We start from the raw sequence: 25,221 nt of genomic DNA on the forward strand, positions 1-25,221 counted from the left end.
TTATTTTCTTGTTTAAGAATGGGTGAGAGAAGAGGAGGAAGGGAAAATATACATCTTTACCATCTGCTCCCTTGTTACATTGTGTTGGGGAAGAGAAAGTAGTGGGATGAATGTATCACCACCACCACTAGTTCAAGAAGGGTCAAAGTAGAGGACGGGAAATTTACCACCCCTCTGTTACAAGGCATTGGGAAAGAGAAAGAGCAGGGAGGAATATATCTCCACCATCTTCTCCATGGCCTGCACCTCCTCCAGCAGCTCTCGACATGTCATCCCACACAGGGCCACAAGCACTTCCACTACACACCTGTAGCTCCTGGGCAGGCCACTCCACACCTGTTTCCACTTGTCCTTGGTGATGTCAAGCCCCTGCCACATCCTGTAGGCCGGCACTGGGACAAACAGGGTGTGGCTTAGTACCGTTGCTGAGGTGCCATCCTTCAGAAGTTGGTCCAGAGACTCATGTGCAAGGATGGATGAATTGCTGGAGGTGTGGGAGGAGGTGGAACTTGTAATGGCATCCTCGTCGTCAGATGAAAGTGACGTGCTGGGATGTGCTTCTTTTTTCCTCCATGGATATACTTTGTCCTCAGGGGAATGTGGAATTGTGTAAGGTATGCCTGTGTTTCTCCTCTGGCTCCCGTCCTCTTCTCCAGGAGGATATCTGCTCTTGGATGAGGTATCTTTTTCTATTGGCATATACAAGAAATTGGTACTTTTATTTGTACTTCTGTTCATGCCCTTTCTCATAAGATCCTTTGTAATGTGAGATCTTTGACCCCTAGTATACTCTGAAGCACATGAGACACCAGAGCCTTTATTTTCACCCTTTGCTGTAGTCTTGTTCTTATTTTTCCCAGCTGGTACACTAAAGCCTTCACTGTTTTCCTTTGCCTGGTTCTTGTACACAGGAAAATAACCTCCATGCAGAAATTTGAAGTTCCTTGAGTTTCTCTTAATAATGTGGGCTCCTTTGTCATAGTTGATCCTTTCTTCCTCCTTATGGCTACAGATTTCAGCTGAAATAAGTGTGCAATGCCTTTCATGACTATTCTTGGGTTTGTTAATGTTTCTGTTCTGTGGAGGGAAGTCTTCAGTGTTCTTGTGACAGCACCCTTCCCTGTGTTGCTTTCCCTGGCTAGATTTTTTTCTTTCCTTCATGCTGTTCCTCTTTCCATACTTTGTGGTGCAATTTGGAATGTGATTTTTTCCACATTGTTCTTCCATACATGAGTCTTTTCTATCCATCAAGTTGTATTTTTGTTTACCCCATGAGTACATGCTCTGAGTGTGCACACAATTCCAGTCTCTCCAATACTGGTCTTTTTTGTCTAACCTTTTCATATTCTTGCACTGACATACTTTCCCATTCCTTATGTAAGATTTTTGACTACTGGTATGGCATCTCTTTCTCCCTGATGTGGCTAAGGAGTCTTGTCTATATTGTAGAGCCCTGCATAGACTGGCTGCAGGAGTAGACTTAACCTGAACACCCACACATGAAGAGCTATTGTTTACTAGATCTGATGTGTTCACTGTATGCCTTTCATCCAACACACCTCTCATCCCCTGAGAACTCCCTGTTGCTACAGAATGAGTGTGCTTCCTTTCCCTATGGCGAGTGTTTGCAGTGGCCTTTGTATAATGCCTCCTCTTCCCATCTGGCTTCAGGGGGAGTGGACAGAGGGAGTGTGGGTATTTGACTGGCTTGAGACATAAGCTGGAGCCATGTTCCTTGAGTTGCTGCTGTATTTGGTGGAGGTGTTGTGTCCAAAACAGTTGTGTCGAGGAAAAGGTTGTCTGTAGCAGCTCCTGTGCCCTCTGATGGTTAAAGACAGGATATGTAAGATTTTTATTTTCCTATAGCAAATGTAGTGGTAGAACATTAGATTATCTGGTAGTCAGAACTGAAGGAATTTATCTAATTTACTTCCACTGTGCTTTTTGTTTCCTATCAATTTCAAGTATTTTGACTTTCAACACTTTACTTTATTCAGATTTCATTACTGTTTCCTTATCACACACCTGACAATTTACATCCTATATAGATTAGCAAAATTATTTCACATAAAGCCTTCCACATTTTGGTTTTCAGATTTTTAAATATCTCAACAAGTCTTCATTCTATAGTAACAATTAACATGACAAGAAAGGCATTTTCATCCACCATTACCCTCAGAAGCCTTGTGGAGGATTCTTGTTGGTGCCTATGCCTCGTGGTGGAGGAGGAGGAGGAGGAGGTGTATCTCTCTACGTATCTCTCCAGGGTGCCAAGTAGAGGATCATGTGGAGCACTCAATGCTATGATGTGAGCCTGCCACAGCTTCTCCAGAGGCAGACCCAGGCCCTCCAGCTGTCTCCTCATGTTTGGATAGTTTTCAAGGTCTGCAAGGAGAATGGTATGACTAGAGCTGCTTTGGGCAGTGTGTGTGTGTGTGTGTGTGTGTGTGTGTGTGTGTGTGTGTGTGTGTGTGTGTGTGTGTGTGTGTGTGTGTGTGTGTGTGTGTGTGTGTGTGTGTGTGTGTGTAGTGTTGTTGCTATTGTATGGATGGTAAAAGTGTGTTTCAGTGTAAGAGTGAAAGAAAACAAACAAACAAACAAATACACACACACACACACACACACACACACACAGAAGACTCCTATGGAAAATAGAACATATCGGAGGAACACAGGGAAATATCTTAAAATGGATGAAAGACTTCTTAATAGATAAGAAAATGAGGCCAATGATAAGAGACACTCCATCAAGTTGGAGCACAGTTACTAGTGGCGTACCACAGGGTTCAGTGCTGGCACAAATTATGTTCCAGGTATATATCAACGATACAAAAAAGGATCTGAGTAGTTATATAAATTTGTCTGTGGACGATACAAAACTTTTAAGAGTACTAAGGAACATTGAAAACTGTATGGAATTGCAGAAAGATATTGACAAGATATGGAAGTGTAGCCATGAATGGAAATTAGAATTTAATACCAGGAAGTGCCATGCAATGGATATGGGTAAAAGTAATAGAAGACCTGTGTGAATACAAAAAGATAGAAAAGATTATAATGAAAAGGAGTGGAGAGAAAGACCTGGGAGTGATAATACAAGACACCCTGACTCCAGAAAGACAAATAAATGGTTTTTGCCTCAACATACAGGACATTAACAAATATCAGGGTGCCATTCAATTACATGGATAAGAGTATGATGAAAAGATCATAATCACTATGATAAGACCAAGACTATAATATGCAGCAGTGGTGTGGTCATACAGGCAGAAGGACATTAAGAAATTGGAAAGAATTCCAAGGATTGCTACAAAGATGGTGCCAGAAATAAAGGATTTTCTCTATGAAGAGAGACTGAAGGAAAGAACTACCAATTTTGCAAGATAGACGGGAAAGAGGAGATCTAATAATGATGTATAAGTTAGTAAACTGTATGGAAAGGATAGATAGACAAGACCTGGTATCACTGATGGAGGATGGAGATAGACGAACATGAGGACACTCCAAGATCATGAAAAGTCAGTGTTTGAGGAACATTAAAAAGTTTAGTTTCCATATAGGACAGTGGACATCTGGAATAAATTGAGATAAGAGATTGTAGCAGCAGAAAGTGTGTACAAATTTAAGGAAAAAGTTGGATAAATGTAGATATGGAGACAGGTCACTATGAGCCCCATTCGAACCCTGTAATATACAACTAAGGAAATACAACTAGGTAAATACACACACACACGGGAATAGAGGCAGCAGGATCAGTACTGCAGAAGGTCAGTAGGTGTGCAAGATCAGCCATCAGTTTGGTCTCCAATGGCTTGGCAAGCACTGGTGGAGGAGCAATGGCCTCACACAGAGGGTTCACCTGCCTGCTGAGCCATGCCACCTCCACTAGGTACCTGGCAATGGGTAGAGGTAGAAAGTGTCTGATTGCAAGCTGCTCTACTTTACACAGTCTTGGGGCATAGAAGAAAAGACTATGCAGGAGGAGAGAGAAAGGCATTAAGGAATAGTGAAATAAAGGAACACTACTATTGTATTTCCAAATGCTTCAGTGCTTCATATAGTGAATATTTAGTGACAGAAAGCAAGAATGGTAACAATGTAAAAGGAAGAAAAAAAAGATAGTAAAATAGACCAATTACTTTTACATGTGTACTGTATTTCATTTATGCATCATAAAAGACAGGAGAAGAGAAGAGAAATAGAACACAGCCTTAATGAAAAGACACTGTAGAAGAAACTAAAAAACAATAAATGAGAATACAAACAAATACATATGCATTATTATACTGACAAAATTCATCCAGTTGTCCAGCTGAAGGAGCAAAAATATCAATATTAATACCTTCACACACTATGAACATAACTCCTTCAGTCAAGACCCACCCTTCCTTCCACACACCTCATCCATTCATCAAAGGAGAAGAGGGGACGAACAGGAGGATGTTGAAGGGCATCACCCATCATCACCCCATTAACTCGTGCTGCCACAAATGAAAGATGATGTTCTGAGGAGTCATTGAGGCCACAACACATCTTGAGGGCAACTAAGAGTGCTGCAGCAGCCTGGCACTCAACAGCAGGCACCTCCTTCTTGGCTAGGCCCTCCCATGCTGTCTCCTGTTTGTGCTGGGGGAGCCTCCTCAGGGCAATAACCTCCTCAGCCAAGGTGGAAGTCTCATCTGAAGGACAATACAGGTGACAATGATAGGGGATGGTGCAGGTGAGTGACATAAAGGCTGACAGTGACACAAAATTAAGAGAGAGAGAGAGAGAGAGAGAGAGAGAGAGAGAGAGAGAGAGAGAGAGAGAGAGAGAGAGAGAGAGAGAGAGAGAGAGAGAGAGAGAGAGAGAGAGAGAGAGAGAGAGAGAAGAGCAGAGAAGTGTTAATTCTCAGCTAAAAAAAAAAAAAAAAAAAAAAAAAGTAAATATACTGTACATACAAAACAACAATGAAGAATATACCAGTCTAGTTTCTTTCCTCAACTGAACGTATTAAAAATACCTTCCCTTACAAACACACACACACACACACACACAGCGTAGTGTAGTGGTTAGCACACTTGACTCACAATCGAGAGGGCCGGGTTCGAGTCCCGGTAAGCGGTGAGGCAAATGGGCAAGCCTCTTAATGTGTGGCCCCTGTTCACCTAGCAGTAAATAGGTACAGGATGTAACTCGAGGGGTTGTGACCTCGCTTTCCCGGTGTGTGTTGTGTGTTGATGTGGTCTCAGTCCTACCCGAAGATCGGTCTATGAGCTCTGAGCTCGCTCCATAATGGGGAAGACTGGCTGGGTGACCAGCAGGTGACCAAATTGAATTACACACACACACACACACACACACACACACACACACACACACACACACACACACACACACACACACACACACACACCACCTTCACCTACAGGGCAATCTGAGCACAGCCACCAGCTGGCTGATGACGGAGCCAGCTGGAGGGAAAGGAACAGCCTGCAGGGAAAGGAGGAGAGCAGTCTGGTAGGTAGCTTTCCTGATGGTGGTGGAGGAGGGCACTCTAGGCACCTTGAAGAAAATAGGACAGCTAGGGACGTAGCTCCTCAACACTCGGTTCACTGTGAAATGAGCCGACAGGAAGGGGATGTGGCCGCTTCGACACCATCTAAGGGGAAGAGCAAAAGCTGGTGGGAGGGAAGTTCTGGTGTGTGTGTGTGTGTGTGTGTGTGTGTGTGTGTGTGTGTGTGTGTGTGTGTGTGTGTTGTGTGTCGGTTGCCTGCTGGTCACCCAGCCAGTCTTCCCCATTATGGAGCGAGCTCAGAGCTCATAGACCGATCTTCGGGTAGGACTGAGACCACATCAACACACTCCACACACCAGGAAAGCGAGGCCACAACCCCTCGAGTTACATCCTGTACCTATTTTACTGCTAGGTGAACAGGGGCTACACATTAAGAGGCTTGCCCATTTGCCTCGCCGTCTCCAGGATTTGAACCCGGACGCTCTCGAGTGTGAGTCGAGCGTGTTAACCACTACACTATGCGGTGTGTGTGTGTGTGTGTGTGTGTGTATTTACCTAATTGTATTTACCTAATTGTAACATACGGGAAAAGAGCTATGCTCGTGTTGTCCCGTCTCCATATCTATTAATGTCCAGCTTTTTCTTAAAATCATGAATATTCCTTGCGTTGACCACTTCCACGTGTGTGTGTGTGTGTGTGTGTGTGTGTGTGTGTGTTATCATTGGTGTATGCAATCTTCTTCTATCTCTATCTGTCACATAACTTTATAATAATTTTGAAGGAGACAGAATGAAGAAGTATGCTAGTTATAGTTATTACATTTAGGACAAATGGTAGAACATCAATCTCCATAATCTCTCTCTCTTGTCAGAGTTGTACCTCACCTCAAAATATCCATGAGCAATATGCCTTGCCTGGTGATGAGGACACCCAAATACAGGAGTGTGAGGAGGAGGGAAAGCATGTTAGGTAGTGACCACACCTTCCAGGGACTCCATATCCTTTCATAAGTTCTCCCTTTCCTGCTGGTGAAGGAAGTGGCTCTTGTAGTCTTTCTTTTCCTTATTCCCTGATCTTGTTCAGAAGAGTTTGTGTGCTTTGTGTGTGAGTGTTTATACCTGCTTTGCTTTCTTAGATTATGTGTGCACCACTGTCTCTCCTCCTTGATTTTGTCATGTTTATGTGCGTGTTTTTGTTTCTTTTCCTTAATCCAGCCCTGTGTCACTTTCCTCTCCTTTAATTGGATGTGTGCACTCCTACCTCCATGTGCTTGAGTTGTGATGTAGGTCTCCTCCTCTCCCTGATGTGTGTGACTGGTGTATGGACTCCTCTCTCCATTGCTTCCTTTCCGAGTAGCAGCACCCTTCACCCTTGTCCCTTCCTTGACACCCACAGAGAAAAAAGTGTTGAGAGAAATGGCAAAGACAATGGCAAAGTGGCCTTGATATTGTGCTACTGCCTACTAGTGATGCAACATGGTGGTGGTGGTGATGGCATGATATAGGACAATATCTTTTACTGTCTCCTGGTTATGGTGGGATTAGCAGTAATGGTGGTGAAGGGTACGAAGCAGCTAACCTTATTTCACTTATACTTTACATACCACTAGTAGAGGAATTGTAGCTAGATTCAAGGAAATGTTTCTCTAACCATCACCAAGGTACTGTACAAGAAATCTCCCTTCACCTTATCCCCTTCCCTCTTCCACTCCTCTGAGCTCCAGCCACAGTGACCTTTCATAAGAGGCATGGATGTTTGGTTCCTTCTCTGTGCTTTTGTCTTCCTATGAAGTGAGAGAAATAGACATTTTGAATATGACATGACAGAGAGTGAAAGTGACTAGGACTCTGTCAGGATATAGACATTAAAAGGAATTAAAAAAAAAAAAAAAAAAAAAAAAAAAAAAAAAGATGAAAGAAAGTGTAAGATGTAAGAGAATGATATCAAAGTGATGGATACAGTGGGAAAATACAGGTAAAATTAACATAAATACATATACTGTATATGAAATTTAGGAAAAAGAAGAGAAAGGAGAGATTGGAGAGAATGAAACTAGAAATGTGAAGATGGTATAAAGAGAAAAAACATATAAAAGAGAGAGAGAGAGAGAGAGAGAGAGAGAGAGAGAGAGAGAGAGAGAGAGAGAGAGAGAGAGAGAGAGAGAGAGAGAGACCTCATATCATTCCTTCACTGACAGTATATACAATACAGAAAAAAAAAAAAAAAAAAAAAAAAAAAAAAAAAAAAGGCAATTAAGAATGAAGGAATACACTAAAATACACAATAATCTACTAATTCTGTCCCTTACTTATGACAAAAGGATGAAAAATAGTCTTAGGTAAGTAAGGCTCTTATGACCCAGTGACCCATTGTGACCTGGTGAGGGAGTGGGAGTCCCGTGGGTGGTGTGGCTGGTACTCCTGGTCTGACCCACTGGAGGCTGAGATGTCCTCTTTCTCCTCCTCCTCAAGTGACAGGTCCTCATAATGAATGTGAGCCACCTGTGGGTGACATAAGAACACTAGAGAAGCTGCAAGGAGTCACCAGGGCCACACATGGTGGTTCCTACAGAAAACCTACATATCTACATCACTATCTATAAGGCTTATCTAAGTGTGTGTGTGTGTGTATAATAAAGTAGTTTTCTTAATAATTGGAAAAAAAAGACTGGAGACTGGTATAGTAATGACCCATCTTATACATGTCAACCTTTATTTTGATAAGTGTAGATATCTGAAATGCACTCTGTATGAGGTATCGTGATAGCTAGAGGCAAAGTACACACACACACACACACACACACACACACACACACACACACACAAAGTCCAGTGAAGGTAAATATAAACTGTAGCCTGCGTTTGAGCCATCAGCTGGTTTGTTTACATCTGAGCAACATGGCGGCCGTGAACTCGAAAGATGAATCAGACTTCACAGGGTTTCAAGGAATAATGGAGAAGAGCGCTTATGTGAAGAAAATTCTGGAGTTAGAAGGTAAAATTGAAAAACTGTTTGAAAAGTATGGGGGCCTGGAAACGAGTTATGACAATGTAAAGAAAGACTGTGCCGATATGAAGAAGGAAAATGAAGCACTGAAAGAGGAAGTTAAGCTAATTAAAGTGAATTGCGAAAAATGTGGAGAATCTCTAGGAAAAGTGATGGAGAAGCAGGCTGAATGGAAAAAAAGTCAGGAAGTGGAAAGAAAGGAGGTAAATTACAAAGTTGCAAGTCTGGAAAAGGAAATCAAAGAGTCTGGGAGAAAACTTTGGGCCTTGCTGAAATTATAGATCAACAGATCATAGAAGAGAAGATAGCTGAGAAAGTGGTGAAGGTTATTAAGTCAAATGAGACATTGGTGAGGGAAACTGTAGACAAAAGAGATGTGTGGTGATATTTGGTGTGGAGGAGGATAAGACACCGAGTAAAATGGAGAGAGAGAAAACATAAAAAGGTGATAAATAATATCATTAATGTGGTGCAGGAGGAGGAAAAGACCTAGTACAAGAAATAGAGGACTTCCATAGAATTGGAAAGTTCACAAGAGAAGGTATGAGGCCAATAAGAATCAAACTTAAGTCACAAAAGGATGTAGATGAATTGGTGGAGAAGTCATGGAGGCTAGCCCAGCAGGAAACAACAAGGAAGATTTGGTTGAGAAGAGATCTCGGTGAAAAGGAAAGAGAAATGTTAAATGAGTTGAGAAAGGAGGCTTTGAAAAAAATGAAGAGAGGACAGAAGAGGAGAAGAAAGAGTTTTCTGGAGAATCTTGGATATGAGACTGAGGAAGTGGTTCATAACCCAGAAAAGTACAGCAAGAAAGGACTAAAGAAACTTACATATGAGCGAAATGTAATGTATTCCAACATAAATGGAGTGATATCGGGATTTTAGAACTCAACGATTACTTGAGGGACAAGAACCCAGATATTGTGGGTCTTACTGAAACAAAACTGAGAGAGGAGAAGACCTGATGATGGTTGGAGAAGGAAATATAATGTTTGGAAAAGAAATAGAGTAGGTAAGATGGGAGGAGGAGTGATGTTGCTGGTTAAAAAGATATAAAGGTGGATCAAGTGAAAAAGGTATGGGAAAGGCAGAAGTGCTAAAGATCAGAGCAGAAACTAATGAAGGAAAAAGAGGCACTACATAGTGGTGTACGTACCACCTAAGACAAATGCATGGTCAGTACAGGAATATGAAGAAATGATAAGTGATACAGGAACATGTCTGGAAGAAATGTTGGGTGGCTGTGAACGAACTATAATGATGGGAGATTTTAATTGTAAAGAGGTGTGTTGGGAGGACTGGTCAATGGAAGGATCAGAGACAACATGGGGAAATACACTATTGACACTGGCAATGGAAAATGTGTTAACTCAGTGGGTCAAAGAAGATACTAGGTTTGGAGGAGAGGGAGCATCGTCAAGACTGGACTTGGTCTTTAGTACAGAGCCAATGGTCATTGAGGAGATGAGGGTGGAGTGCCCTTTAGCAAAGAGTGATCATGCAGTTTTGGAGTTCAAGGTGATAGATGAAGAGAAATCTAGAAGAAATGAAGAATATAAAGTGGGAAGATGGAATTATGCCAAGACAGATTTTGGAAACCTAAAGAAATTCTTTCAAGAGACAAATTGGATGAAATTCAAGAGTGCTAAGGAGCAAATGAAAAGTGGAAGGAATTTATAAAAATATACAAAGAAGGTGAGAAAAATTTGTACCAATAAGACAACATAGAGAAGTTGGAAAGCAGGACTGGTTTAACGATAGATGTGAAAAGGCTAGAACAAGAAAAGAGGATGCATGGAAGAGGTGGAGAAGGAAAAGACGGATTAAGCAGTGGGAAAGTTACAAAAGAGCAAGAAATGAATATGTGTTGATTAGAAGAGAAGAAAGAAAGAAACAAGAAAAGGATATAATTGATAAATGTAAAGACCAACCAAGGCTTTTTACAGACATGTGAACAACAACATCAAAAATAGAGAAAGTATTGAAAGTTTAGAAGTAAATGGAGTATGCAGTGAAGATCCCAGGAAATGGCAGAGGCTATGAATGGATGCTTTCGGAAGGTATTCACAAAGGAGACTGCTTTTGACAAACCACTGGTAATGGAACAGAAAGGGATTATGAAGGAGTTTCAAGTAACTGTGGAGGAGATCAAGAACATGATGGGGAGTTTAGAAGTGAGAAAAGCTGTGGGACCTGATGGGGTATCAGGATGGATTTTAAGAGAATGCAGGAGCAACTGGCAGAAAAAGTTTGTGAAGTAATTGATGCCTCATTAAGGGAAGGTGTAGTGCCCCAAGACTGGAAAAGAGCTAACATTGTCCCAATCTATAAATCAGGTAACAAGAGAGACCCATTGAACTATAGACCAGTGTCACTTACAAGTGTGGTAGCTAAGATGTGTGAGAGGGTGGTGAAGAATAGATGGACAGACTTCTTGGAGAAAAATGACATACTTTGTGAGTGTCAATTTGGTTTTAGAAAAGGGCGTTCATGCACGACAAACCTGATATGTTACTATTCGAGGGTGATAGATGTAATACAGGAAAGAGATGGTTGGGCTGATGGAATATATCTGGATTTAAAAAAGGCCTTTGATAAGGTACCACACCGGAGACTGATCTGGAAACTTGAAATGGTAGGAGGAGTGCATGGCAGTTTACTAAAATGGATGGAAGACTTTTGGTAGGAAGAGAAATGAGAACAATAATTAAGGACAGACCATCAGAATGGGGCTTGGTGGAGAGTGGAGTTCCACAGGGATCAGTGTTGGCACCAGTAATGTTCGCGGTCTACATAAATGACATGGTGGATGGGGTGTCCAGTTATGTGAGCCTATTTGCAGACGATGCAAAATTGTTAAGAAAAGTGAGATGTGACAAAGATTGCGAACTACTCCAGGAAGACTTGGACAGAATATGGAAATGGAGCTGTACATGGCAAATGGAGTTCAACACGACAAAATGCAAGAAAATAGAGTTTGGCAAGAGTGAAAGAAGAATCAGGAGTATGTACAAGATAGGAAATGAAGACATAAAACCAGTCATGAAGAAAAAGACCTTGGGGTGACAATTACCAATGACCTATCGCCAGAGAGACATATAAACAAAATAATTGGAGAAGTATTGAACTTATTGAGGAACATAAGAGTGGCGTTCGTATATTTAGATGAAGAAATGATGAAGAAAATAATTACTGCAATGATAAGACCGAGGCTTGAATATGCAACAATACAGTGGGCTCGAACTTAAAGAAACACATAAGGAAACTAGAGAAAGTACAGAGGGCTGCAACGAAAATGGTGCCTGACTTAAGAGATTTGACTTATGAAGACAGACTGAAAAGAATGCAACTTCCGACCCTGGAAAACAGAAGAGAAAGGGAGACCTGATAGCAATATACAGAGTGATGATTGGCATGGAAAAATGGATAGGGAAGATCTGTGTATGTGGAATGAAAGAATGTCGAGAGGGCATGGGAAAAACTAAAATGGCCACTTATAGGAGAGATGTGAAAAATATAGCTTCCCTCATAGAAGGGTGGAAGCATGGAATAGTTTAGACGTGGAAGTGGTCAACGCAAGGAATATTCATGATTTTAAGAAAAAGCTGGACATTAATAGATATGGAGACGGGACAACACGAGCATAGCTCTTTTCCCGTATGTTACAATTAGGTAAATACAATTAGGTAAATACACACACACACACACACACAGAGGAGCAAGTAATATCGAACAGACAATATGGGTTCAAGACAGGGCGGTCATGTGTATCAAATTTAATAATCTTCAACTCCAGAGTTATTGCAGGACTTGAAAACATAGATGGATGGGTAGACACAGTATACCTGGATATTAAAAAGGCATTTGATAAAGTCCCTCATGGAAGACTTCTTTGGAAACTAGAGATCATAGGAGGACTGTGTGAAACCTTGCTCGAATGGACAAGAGATTATTTGAAGGATAGAGAAATGAGAACTGTGATCAGAGATACATACTCATCTTGGAGTAAAGTAACTAGTGAAGTGCCACAAGGGTCAGTGTTAGCCCCCATTATGTTTCAAGTTTATGTAAACGACATTCACATTGGGATAAACAGCTACATATATGAATTTATTCGCTGATGATGCAAAGTTGCTAAAAGTTATCAAAACCAGAGAGGACTGTCTACTGTTACAAGAAGATTTAAACAAGATCTATGAATGGAGCAAGAAGTGGAAATTGGAGTTTAATGCCAAGAAATGTCACATAATGGAACTAGGAAAGAGTAAGAGAAGACCAGTATAGAACTATTTAATGGGACAAGAGCAAATAACGAAGACAAAAGAGGAAAAAGATCTTGGAGTGATCATACAAGAAAATCTGAGCCCTGATAAACACATAAACAAGATATTTGGACTATCATATAAGATGTTGACTAATATAAGAATGGCATTTCATTACATGGATAAAGATATGATGAAAAAAATTATCACAAGCAAGATACGTACAAAGCTGGAATATGCAGCAGTGGTATGGTCTCTGAGCTCTAAAAAAGATATAAGAAAACTGGAAAGGATACAAAAGACTGCTACAAAGATGGTGCCAGAATTAAAGGACCTCACATATGAAGAATGACTGAAGGAAATGAGACTGCCAACCTTACAGGATAGAAGAGAACATGGGGACCTAATAACAATGTATAAGATAGTAAATGATATTGAAAAAATAGACAAAGAAGACCTGGTGCTGTTGGCGGAAGATGGAAGGACAAGAGGACATGAAAAGAAGATTAGGGTGAGGCAGTGTGTGAAGGATGTTGGAAAATATAGTTTTCCACACAGAAGTGGAAAAATGGAATGCATTGGATAAGGAAGGTGTCACAGCACATAGTGTGCATAACTTTAAAGAAAAACTAGATAAATGGAGATATGGAGACAGGACACTATGAGCCGCGCTCAAACCCTGTACAATACAACTAGGTAAATACAACTACACACACACACACACACACACACACACACACACACACATGTTGCCTTTCTTTTAATCTCGAGGACCTGCGATGTAGTTCACAGGCTGCCCGCCATCCTGCCGTGGGCCTTGATGGGAAGTCCTTGTCATGGGAGCCCAACACAGGCCTTTCAAGGCACTTCTTGCCCTTCTTTGCATCTACGGTGGTGGCGGCAGTGGTCTTTGGGAATACAGATGTGGATGTGTTCTGTAAAATATCAACGTTTGCTGCATGGAAAAAAAATAAACAACTTTTGGAGCATAATTCTAAACAGTTAAATTCTGGTATGTGACCTAGTTTGGCAGAAATGACAAATATCTGAATGGAAGCACCTTGTCTGTTGCAGCTGAACGCCTGTGTGTGGCACGATGGCAACGGCCTCCTGGTGATGACATAGATGACTTCTTCAGGATGTTGATGAGCCTCAGGACACTTATAGGATAACACATTTTACATAGATATCAATTTCCTGAAGCTGATAAATGCAGCATTATGACGTTGCATATCATGGGTAGTCCCCACCTCAAACATCAGGCGATCATGTGTATTTCTTGTGCACTGGATGAATATAGGCCTATTCCTGATCATCTAATGAGTGTTCAAAGGAAGTGGGGACTGTGTGTGTGTATACGTGTGTATGTGTGTTACTCTGTCTAAATGTTTTGCTTCAACACAACCTTTCACTCTCAGGACCTACCCAGTATTTTCTTCCCTCATATCCCTGGTCTGTGCCTGCCGTTGGAGGGGCCTCAATAGCTCCCTACGCTTCAGGAACAGTGCCCAGAGACCAGCCACAGTAGGACTCAGCAGCAGGGCGTGGCGGGCATCACCCTGGCGGCCTAACAGCACCTGTAGCGCTGCACACCACTCGTGAAGCACAGCACAGTAGGCCTTCACCAACACCTCGTCAGCCTGGACACAACCATTGATGACCGCAATGTATTCTCAAATAGCTTACTTCTTATGACAATACTGAAATAAGTGGGCGTTATTGCGATACATCACCACATTTTTCATCCTGATAATACCAGATTATCGGTTATCCGACAACTTTTGTTTACGAGTTATCAATTCAACGGTATCACTGATACTCTTGGTTCCAAACTAACAATAATAGATAATAGTTTTTGGCTCAGTTTAGTGCAGGAGTGAGCCGCTCAGCTTCTCCCATAGTGCTGACACTGCTGAGTATGGCGCTACTGAAGAGAATAGATCCCATCAGGACACTGCGATTTGTGGGATTGGTTTCATAACATAACATAACATAACATAAATAATAGGATAACAAAGGGCCACCAGGGCCCATCTAGGTTATCCTGTATCAGTCGCACAGCGACCTCGTCATCAGTACTTAGAGATACACTTACAAGTACACAATACATTATATACTAATTCTAAATATTTGGCCCATTAACAGGGCTAAGTCCTGCAGCGAATTCCTCTACAATCTGTGATCCCCATACATGGGGATCATGTCTTGTTTAACTATAGTAAATTTCTTATAAAAATTATCATGCAGCGCTATACATAATTATAAATCTAATAAATTTAAGTGCTTATCTAATCTGTTTTTAAACATTGTCAAACTAGTGCTATTTACAACCCTCTCTGGCAATGCATTCCAGAAGTCTACCACCCTATGACTAAAGAAATATTTTCTTATATCTAACCTGCAGCCTTGCTTTCTAATCTTCCTGCCATGATTTCTAGTCCTACTTCCCTCCTCTAAGGTAAAGAAAGATCTCACATCTATGTAGTTTGTATCTGAGAACATTTTAAATAACTCTATCATATCCCTCTTATACATCTCCTCTCAAATGAAAACATGTTTAATTCCTTTAATCTATCTCTATACTCCAGGCGCTTTAATGCTGGTATCATCCTAGTTGCTCTTCTCTGAACTGCTTCTAACATGTTGATATCCTGCCTATAATGGGGTGACCAGGCCTGTATGCAATACTCTAAATGGGACCTAACAGGAATTATATAAGCTATGCACCACTTCCTTACTTTTATAACTAACATTTCTATTTATAAAACCCAGGATCCTATTTGCCCTATTTCTTGCTTCTAAACATTGCTTTGAAAATTTCATAGTCCTGTCTATCACTACTCCTAAATCCTTTCCTCCTCTACTGCCTCTAGCCAACATCCCTCCATCTCATAGCTAAAGTTTGTGTTGTCTTTACCTAAATGCATAACCTGACACTTTTAGAATTAAACTCCATCTGCCACCTGTCTGCCCATGCTATCAGCCTGTCCAGGTCTCGTTGTATTCTGTAATTGTCCTTTTCACCCTGTACTGCACATGCTATCTTAGTATCATCTGCAAACTTTGATACTTTGCTACTAATTCCTATATCTAAATCGTTAATGTACACCAAGAAAAGAAGAGGTCCTAGCACTGATCCTTGGGGTACCCACTAACCACTTCCTTCCACTCAGACATTGCCCCATTTAATACTACTCTCTGTTTCCTATCAGAAAGCCATTCACTAATCCAATCAACTAACCTACCCCTATCCCATGTAGTCTCAATTTGTACACTAGCCTCCTATGCGGTACCTTATCAAACGCCTTGCTAAAATCTAGATATATAACATCTATGCTATTTCCATCATCTAACTCCTTGGTAATATATTCTAAGATATCGAGCAAATTTGTAAGACAGGACCTCCCTGATCTAAAGCCATGTTGGGTATCTCTAATTAATCTATTCTCATTTAAATGCTCCCAAATACTACCCTTAATGATTTTCTCTAGTATCTTACATACTATACTAGTTAAACTGATCGGTCTATAATTATTCGCATCATCCTTCCTACCTTTTTTAAATATTGGTGTAACATTAGCTAACTTCCAGTCCTGAGGTATCTCAGCAAACCTAAGTGATCTTTCAAAGATTAACTTAAGTGCTTCAGAAATACTGTCTACACCCTCCTAAGTACTCTGGCATGTAGCTCATCAGGACCACTAGCTTTCCTATCGTCTAGTTCAAGAATAAATTTCCTAATAATTCCCGGTTTTATATCAATATTTTCTAAAGCTCTTAAACTACTCGTCGCACTGTTTGTAACAGGATTTCCTATTCTTTCCTAGTAAATACTGAAGAAAATTGTTCATTCAATAATTCTACTATGTCTTCATTTTGATCCACTACTACACCATCTTTTCTGAGTGGTCCAATCCTATCCTTATTTCTTTTATCACTGACCTTGTAATAACTATATAATTTTTTGGATCTTTACTCCCAGCTCTAGCTAGTTTTATCTCTGCCTGCCTTTTACTTTTTTTATAACCTTACTCAAATCATCCCTGACCTGTCTGTACCTAATCAAATCTACATCTTCCCCACTTTTCTGCAACTCTCTATATGCCCTCTTCTCTCTGATCTGTCTACCTATCTCGTGAGTCCACCATAATGGCTTCCTGTTTCTCTGCCTTATATCTTTGTAAGGGATACACTGCATCACTATACCCTTTACTACAACCTTAAAAATATCCCACATCTCCTGTGCAGTTTTATTTCCAAAACTATCTTCCCAGTTTACCTCTCCTAATAACTGACGTAACCTACCATAATTGCCTTTCTGATAGTTTGGGACTCTAGTCTTATTCACTATATTATCCCTACTGGAATTAATGATAAATCTAATTATATGATGGTCACTGTTTGCTAAAGTCTCTCCTACCTCAACTTCCTTTAAACAATGCTCAATATTTGTTAGTACTATGTCTAAAACCTTCCTCCCCCTAGTAGGTTTATCTACCATCTGCACTAAATAGTTATCCTGAAAACTTTCCATAAACTTATTTTCACTAGCATCTCCTACCATCCTCTCCCAGTTTACTGACTTAAGATTAAAATCCCTAAGATAATTGTCTGACTAGTACACCCCTATTTATCTCATCTACCATAAGGTTGTCTACATCTGCTGACTGGTTAGGTGGTCTATAAAAGCTCCTACTCTAATAACCTTACTTTTGTTTACTCTAACATCCAGCCATAAGGACTCTACTCTGTTATCTACCTTAATACCATTAACCTGACTGGAAATGAAGGATTTTTACATAAATAACTACTCCTCCACCTATCCTACCAATTCTCTGGTGTAAATACATAATGTATCCATCTACTTCATATTCTTTCCTATTTTCCTAAACTTTTCCTCATTTACCCATGCCTCTGTGACACATACAACATCTAAGTCCTCCTCAACTATATAACTAGATAACTCGTCCTTCTTGTTCCTAAGACTCCTGGCATTTACATAAAAACATTTAAGTCCTGCTACCTTCCTAGATGCTGTCTCCTTATTTGGAATCCTAATCTTATTCTCTCCTATTTGCACCTGGAAATCTTTCCTAATCTTTTCACTATCTCTGTTTATCCTATCTAATTTATGTCTAACATCTTTCTTCTGGAATGCATTTGCTACCTCACCCCTACACTCCATCCCAACTCCCCTCCAGACATCCACTCAGCACATCCACACCCTTCCTACTCAGATGCACACCATCCCTAGCATACAAATCCCTTCGCCCATAGAACCTATCCCATACATCTACAAAGCTGACACCCACATCCTTACACATCCCTTTTACCCGATCATTCACACCAATGGCCCTAGACAACCATTCCTGCTAACATACACACGAGGCAAGATTCCTGACACTACACACCTCCTACCACTCTCCCTTATCTTGCCTAACATTTCCCGAAATCTTACCACTAACTCTCCGACCCACCTGCTCTGACATCGTTCCCACCTACGTGCAAAACTACTACACCCTCCTCTCCATCCCCCCAACTCTCTTCTGCACCTCCTCACTCACTGCCTTCACACCTGCACCAGGCATACACACGTTCGTCCTCCTATCCCTGTCTTTCCCACAGAAAGTGCTATCTAAGTACCTAACCTGAGAGTCACCCACCACACACACCTGAGGTGTGCTAGGCACAACCCTCCTCCTCTCCTCTACCCCCTTCTCTCTCCTTCCACTCACCACAACCACCTCATTCACTCCACTCTCACTCTCCCCCTCCCCCTCCAACAAACCGAACCATTTTCACACACAACAGGTTTAGTCCTATCCTCCCTAACTGCCTCCGCTTTCCTTCCCCTCGCAACCTGCCATCTCTGCCCATCCTGACTACTATCTTTCCCGGTCTGGCTCGTCTGCTCCCTCTTCCCCACTCTGCTTTTGGTTAGTGGGGTACCCCAAGGATCAGTGCTAGGACCTCTTCTTTTCTTGGTGTACATTAACGATTTAGATATAGGAATTAGTAGCAAAGTATCAAAGTTTGCAGATGATACTAAGATAGCATGTACAATACAAGGTGAAAAGGACAATTACAGAATACAACGAGACCTGACAGGCTGATAGCATGGGCAGACAGGTGGCAGATGGAGTTTAATTCTAAAAAGTGTCAGGTTATGCATTTAGGTAAAGACAACACAAACTTTAGCTATGAGATGGAGGGATGTTGGCTAGAGGCAGTAGAGGAGGGAAAGGATTTAGAAGTAGAGATAAACAGGACTATGAAATTTTCAAAGCAATGTTTAGAAGCAAGAAATAGGGCAAATAGGATCCTGGGTTTTATAAATAGAAATGTTAGTTATAAAAGTAAGGAAGTGGTGCATAGCTTATATGATTCCTGTTAAGCCCCATTTAGAGTATTGCATACAGGCTTGGTCACCCCATTATAGGCAGGATATCAACATGTTAGAAGCAGTTCAGAGAAGAGCAACTAGGATGATACCAGCATTAAAGTGCCTGGAGTATAGAGATAGATTAAAGGAATTAAACATGTTTTCATTTGAGAGCAGATGTATAAGAGGGGATATGATAGAGTTATTTAAAATGTTCTCAGATACAAACTACATAGATGTGAGATCTTTCTTTACCTTAGAGGAGGGAAGTAGGACTAGAAATCATGGCAGGAAGATTAGAAAGCAAGGCTGCAGGTTAGATATAAGAAAATATTTCTTTAGTCATAGGGTGGTAGACTTCTGGAATGCATTGCCAGAGAGGGTTGTAAATAGCACTAGTTTGACAATGTTTAAAAACAGATTAGATAAGTGCTTAAATTTATTAGATTTATAATTATGTATAGCGCTGCATGATAGTTTTTAAAAGAAATTTACTATAGTTAAACAAGACATGATCCCCATGTATGGGGATCACAGATTGTAGAGGAATTCGCTGCAGGACTTAGCCCTGTTAATGGGACAAATATTTAGAATTAGTATATAATGTATTGTGTACTTGTAAGAGTATCTCTAAGTACTGATGACGAGGTCGCTGTGCGACTGATACAGGATAACCTAGATGGGCCCTGGTGGCCCTTTGTTATCCTATTATTTATGTTATGTTATGCTCTTCCCGACAGAGGGCCAAGCCACCCTGTTGGCCTCAGAAGGTCCAACCTTCGGCCTAACACTGATCTCCTGCCTAATTTTTTCCACTGCCTCCCCAAGCCTCCTAACCTCCTCCTTCAACTCAAAGATGAGAACTTCGTTCGCACTTTTCCCCTCACTTAGCTTTCTCATTTCCTCTCGCAATTCTCGGTGCTCAAGAGAAAGAACTAAATTCTCGCTCTTGAGCCTACACACAACGACTTTCCTGTCATGCCCACACATCTCACACACAACAAACTCGCCCAACCCCACCTCAACACTCTCACGCACTCAATCACACTGATACCTCAGTAGCTACCGCCATACTAATTTACAATCTGTTAACTCACAAGAACACTATACGTAGCTAACAAACAAATAAAAATACTTGGTGACGGCGGGGTGGGGGGCCTAAGTGAGGTCAACTAATCCTCTTTCAACAGTTAACAGTTACAAGCCTAGTCTCCTCGCTCTACCAAAATACTTTTCACTCACAAACACTGATTATAACCACTATTTCACTCTAATCTAACACTTGCAGTACACACTTTCACTTCACTAACACTCAAAAGCACCACACACAGACACCAAGCACAAACACCACTCGCTAACTATAAAAACAGCCAAAAACAGAGCGCACACACAACACGTCCACTCGCCACTGCAGCGACCTGTGCTGTTTCATAATTCACCTTAACTAATATAACTATTTATTCGACAGACATTGCGCAAGCAGCGGTGAATAAAGGTATATGAACGCAAACTTCACTGCTCTGTCACCTGCCAGTAAACACGAACCACAGGTTTAATAATCGTATATACTACGCGTTTACTGACAGCTGCAGGTGACACAGCCGCCATTTTTGTGCGCAATGTCTGCCGCACAGTGAAAGCAAATTATTATGAAGTTTAATGAAGCCCATATGTGCACATGCTTATATTATCATCCACGATATACTAGTGTTCTGTCGAGTCATTTATGTTCTGCGTTTCACAGAAGAATGGATCAGTATTCAACACAAATGCACCCACCTCCACGCCACTGCTGTCGGCCTCCTCGTCGCCATCCAGCGTCATGTTTACTGTAACTACGTGATCGCCACTGGACACACACACACACCGCGTAGTGTAGTGAACACACCGTAGTGTAGTGGTTAGCACGCTCGACTCAATCGAGAGGGCCTGGATTCGAGTCCCGGGAAGCGGCGAGACAAACGGGCAAGCCTCTAATGTGAAGCTCCTGTTCACCTAGCAGTAAATAGGTACGGGATGTAACTCGAGGGATTGTGGCCTCGCTTTCTCGGTGTGTGGAGTGTGTGATGTGGTCTCAGTACTACCCGAAGATCGATCTATGAGCTCTGAGCTCGCTCCGTAATAGGGAAGACTGGCTGGGTGACCAGCAGACGACCGTGGTGAATTACACACACGCCTAGAACATCACCCAAAGTCACAATTCCGCGAGTATGATAGTATTCTGCTTTGATTTTATCGTTATTAATATAGTTGCTATTATACATACACCTGCACTGTAATAATAATAATAATAATAATAATAATAATAATAGCAATGGTAATAATAATAATAATAATGGGAGGCGCAGTGATGATGGGTTGGCAGACATTGATCTCTGAATAAGATGGCCAATCTATGTGATCAGGTTTATTGTTTGTACAGTATGTAGTATCAAAAGTTAAGTAACACACCATATTTCCACTACTGTAGATTTAGGTTTCCCCTCATTCTTATAATATCCTCTAATCTGCTGGTAGTCTTAATTATTAGGCTTTACAAGGGGACTGTGGTCAAATGAGAGTAATAAAGGCCTAGGTGAGTGCTCTGTGCAGAAGGTAAGGTAAGGTAAGGTATACCCTGTCATGACACTTGCTGCGATGAAAATCTAAGCAATCAGGCCATGATTGTTACCAATGCTCAATTGAATTTCAGTCAGGCATAATTGTCTTATTACTGCACATTTTGTAAAGTAATTAATCACTACACATTCTTAATTCTAATTTTGAAACATATATAGAAACATTTAAATGGAAAACAAATTACATTCTGCTAACAACGTAACTAAATGTATCACAAAAACTTATATATATAAAATATACACTATGTATTATCAAATGGACTAAAGACTTTTATCTACTTCAGTCTCAAGCTCTCAGTAATGCCAAGCTCCACAGTCCACATACATTCCCCCTTCCAGTTGGTAGGTGACAGCCACTGCCATGCAACGGTACATACATGATGGTGGTGTTGTGTGGTAGTATATTACTTCCTAACCTATTTATCACATTTGCAAACATTTTACAAAGGAGAAAAGTTGAGTGCATCTGAAGTAACAACAAGTATAACAGCAAACCTTTGTGTGACTACAAAATGTAACATTATACCTAAAAATTTTGGTAATCAGATATCAGTACTAGTGATTAGACACCCATGGGAAATATGATGGATGGTGAATAATTCTTACATTTTACACTGGCAGGTCATGAAAGTGGCTGTCAAGAGGCATTTCAGATGGTGGTGGAGGAGGAAAATTTGAAGATAGGCAAACCTTTAGTGGTAATAGTGGTGGTGGTGGCAGTGGTGATTCCAGAGATGTAGGGGGAGTTAGAGGAAGGCTTGGTAGTGGTACCAAAGAAGGAAGAAAGGGTAGATGTGGTGGTGTTGTTAGTGTTGGTGGTGGTGGTGGTGGTGGTTGTGTCAAAGAAGGAAGAAAGGGTAGGTAATTCACTGTTTGATCTGCTGCAGTCTCTGACGAGACAGCCAGACATTACCCTACGGAATGAGCTCAGAGCTCATTATTTCCGATCTTCGGATAGGCCTGAGACCAGGCACACACCACACACCGGGACAACAAGGTCACAACTCCTCGATTTACATCCTGTACCTACTCACTGCTAGGTGAACAGGGGCTACACATGAAAGGAGACACACCCAAATATCTCCACCCGGCCGGGGAATCAAACCCCGGTCCTCTGGCTTGTGAAGCCAGCGCTCTAACTACTGAGCTACCGGGCCGTAGGTGTAGTAGTGGTGGTGGTGGTGGTGGTGGTACTAAAGAAGGAAGAAAGGGTAGGTGTGGTTGTGGTGGTGCCAGAGAAGGAAGAAAGGGTAGGTGTAGTGGTGGTGGTGCCAGAGAAGGAAGAAAGGGTAGGTGTGGTTGTGGTGGTGCCAGAGAAGGAAGAAAGGGTAGGTGTGGTTGTGGTGGTGCCAGAGAAGGAAGAAAGGGTAGGTGTGGTTGTGGTGGTGCCAGAGAAGGAAGAAAGGGTAGGTGTGGTTGTGGTGGTGCCAGAGAAGGAAGAAAGGGTAGGTGTGGTTGTGGTGGTGCCAAAGAAGGAAGAAAGGGTAGGTGTGGTGGTGGTGGTGCCAGAGAAGGAAGAAAGGGTAGGTGTGGTTGTGGTGGTGCCAGAGAAGGAAGAAAGGGTAGGTGTGGTTGTGGTGGTGCCAGAGAAGGAAGAAAGGGTAGGTGTGGTTGTGGTGGTGCCAAAGAAGGAAGAAAGGGTAGGTGTGGTGGTGGTGGTGCCAGAGAAGGAAGAAAGGGTAGGTGTGGTTGTGGTGGTGCCAGAGAAGGAAGAAAGGGTAGGTGTAGTGGTGGTGGTGCCAGAGAAGGAAGAAAGGGTAGGTGTGGTGGTGGTGGTGGTGCCAGAGAAGGAAGAAAGGGTAGGTGTGGTGGTGGTGGTGCCAGAGAAGGAAGAAAGGGTAGGTGTGGTTGTGGTGGTGCCAGAGAAGGAAGAAAGGGTAGGTGTGGTTGTGGTGGTGCCAAAGAAGGAAGAAAGGGTAGGTGTGGTTGTGGTGGTGCCAGAGAAGGAAGAAAGGGTAGGTGTGGTGGTGGTGGTTGTGCCAAAGGAAGAAATGGTAGGTATGGTGGTGCTGGTGGTGCCAAAGAAGGAAGAAAGGGTAGGTGTGGTGGTGGTTGTGCCAAAGATGGAAGAAAAGGTAGGTTTTGTACTGCTAAAGAGAGAGGAAGAGGAAGACCCATTAGTACCTGCAGTAGTAGTGGGATTACTGCCAAAGAGTGCTGCTTTGGGCTGCTCCTTGGGGATAGCTGTACTGGTGGTAGTAAGAATGGAGGAGGAAGACTCCGTTGTGGTGGTGCCAAAGAGGAAGCCAGAAAAGGAAGGTACACTAGTGGGAGTGGGGGTGGTGGTGGTGGTGGAAGAAGGCTGTGCAGTATTATCTAAAGAGGTGACCTTTTTCTTATGAAGAGAGACCATCCTGTGGCTGGGTTGTAAGGAGCTTGGAAAGGTTGCTACACCATCAGGCTTGTTTGATGAAAATACAAAAGACTCACTGGTGGGAAACTGAAACTGAAGCAATCCTTATTACTAATATCATTCCTTTCCTAAAATAAATAATTACACCAAATGCTATGTATCATAAACTAAATAAATATTTAAGTAAAAAGTATCCATTCACCGTTTAGTGTGAGAGGGCAAGACACCACTTGACCACCAGCAACAGGTAAAACATGATCAAGGCTTGGTGTGTGAAGGAGCTGCAGTGATAGGTACCTACCTTGAAGGTGAAGTTAGAAGCTGCAGATGTCATCTCTGGGAATTTGAATGGCAGTGAGTCATTTTCACCTTTCTTGGCGGATGATTCTGGAACATCCTTGAGAACCATTCTCAGTGTCCTCTCAGCGTGTTGCTTTACAAGCTGCCAATGGAAGAATGCCGACTGTTCATGACATAGCATTGTCATGGAGCCTATACCACTTGCACTTAAATTAGCATCTTTAACTGAAAAAACAACCCTACTGTGCTACAGAAGAATATTACAAAGACTGATTTAATAAGAAAGAACAAGGACCTGTCTAGCACTTCTCCTACAATACAAAAGTGTCAAATAAAACACTTGCCTCACTCGATCTTTCATCCATCTTCTTCAACACCTCCATGATAGTAGAGCTTGCATGTCCAGGAGTGAAGGACTCAGCTGTATCCTCAGCCTGCATGGCCATCTGCAGAGCTGCTTGAGAGCACTCCAGCACCTGCACCACCACAAATATTGTATTACTCTGAGCACTTCAATCCTCAATATGAGATGAGAGCCTTTAATCCACAAAGCCCAAAGCTATAATATGTTCTAGAGTCATCTGAATTTTTAAATACATATCCATACCATACACACCTTGGTTTATATGAAATAGTTATGTAAAAAAAAAAAAATAAATAAATAAATAAATAAATAAAAAGTTTAAAATATCAAAATTATTCTAAGTCAAAAATATCACCAAACATTCTGATATTGTTCTAACAATTAATACTACATAATATGATATCATTTATGATATTTCTGTACTGGTTCATTGCATAT

The 25,221-nt window shown here is 41.5% G+C and overlaps 2 protein-coding genes across 5 annotated transcripts in view; both read right to left on the bottom strand.

Annotated features, from left to right (window-relative positions):
* Nucleotides 1-21,194, bottom strand: LOC123511588. Of its 4 annotated transcripts, XM_045267610.1 has the most exons (12): nt 20,928-21,194; nt 14,192-14,406; nt 13,827-13,926; nt 13,513-13,701; nt 7,875-7,999; nt 7,185-7,281; nt 6,383-6,879; nt 5,409-5,641; nt 4,400-4,679; nt 3,733-3,893; nt 2,174-2,385; nt 1-1,821 (listed from the first exon to the last, which is right to left on the bottom strand). In XM_045267610.1, the coding sequence occupies exons 1-12, from the start codon at nt 20,970-20,972 to the stop codon at nt 178-180; spliced, it is 3,798 nt and encodes a 1,265-aa protein (XP_045123545.1). In that variant the 5' UTR covers nt 20,973-21,194; the 3' UTR covers nt 1-177. The 4 variants fall into 4 exon arrangements, with proteins under 4 accessions (XP_045123545.1, XP_045123547.1, XP_045123546.1 ...); XM_045267612.1 differs by lacking the exon at nt 5,409-5,641 and having other exon boundaries at nt 2,174-2,386; nt 3,734-3,893; nt 6,759-6,879; nt 20,928-21,192; XM_045267611.1 differs by lacking the exon at nt 20,928-21,194 and having other exon boundaries at nt 2,174-2,386; nt 3,734-3,893; nt 14,192-14,788.
* Nucleotides 21,195-21,667: 473 nt separating this feature from the next.
* LOC123511072 (mucin-5AC-like) overlaps nt 21,668-25,221 on the bottom strand; it is a 19,779-nt gene continuing 16,225 nt past the window's right edge. Inside the window, exons 4-7 of the mRNA XM_045266686.1 lie at nt 24,764-24,895; nt 24,421-24,561; nt 23,704-24,206; nt 21,668-21,692 (exon numbers count right to left, since the gene is read on the bottom strand). Of these exons, the coding sequence (XP_045122621.1) occupies nt 21,668-21,692; nt 23,704-24,206; nt 24,421-24,561; nt 24,764-24,895 (801 nt within the window). The remainder of the gene's footprint in view (nt 21,693-23,703; nt 24,207-24,420; nt 24,562-24,763; nt 24,896-25,221) is intronic.

Source organism: Portunus trituberculatus, chromosome 31 (genome assembly GCF_017591435.1).
Source record: "Portunus trituberculatus isolate SZX2019 chromosome 31, ASM1759143v1, whole genome shotgun sequence".
NCBI classification, from domain to species: Eukaryota; Metazoa; Arthropoda; class Malacostraca; order Decapoda; family Portunidae; genus Portunus; species Portunus trituberculatus.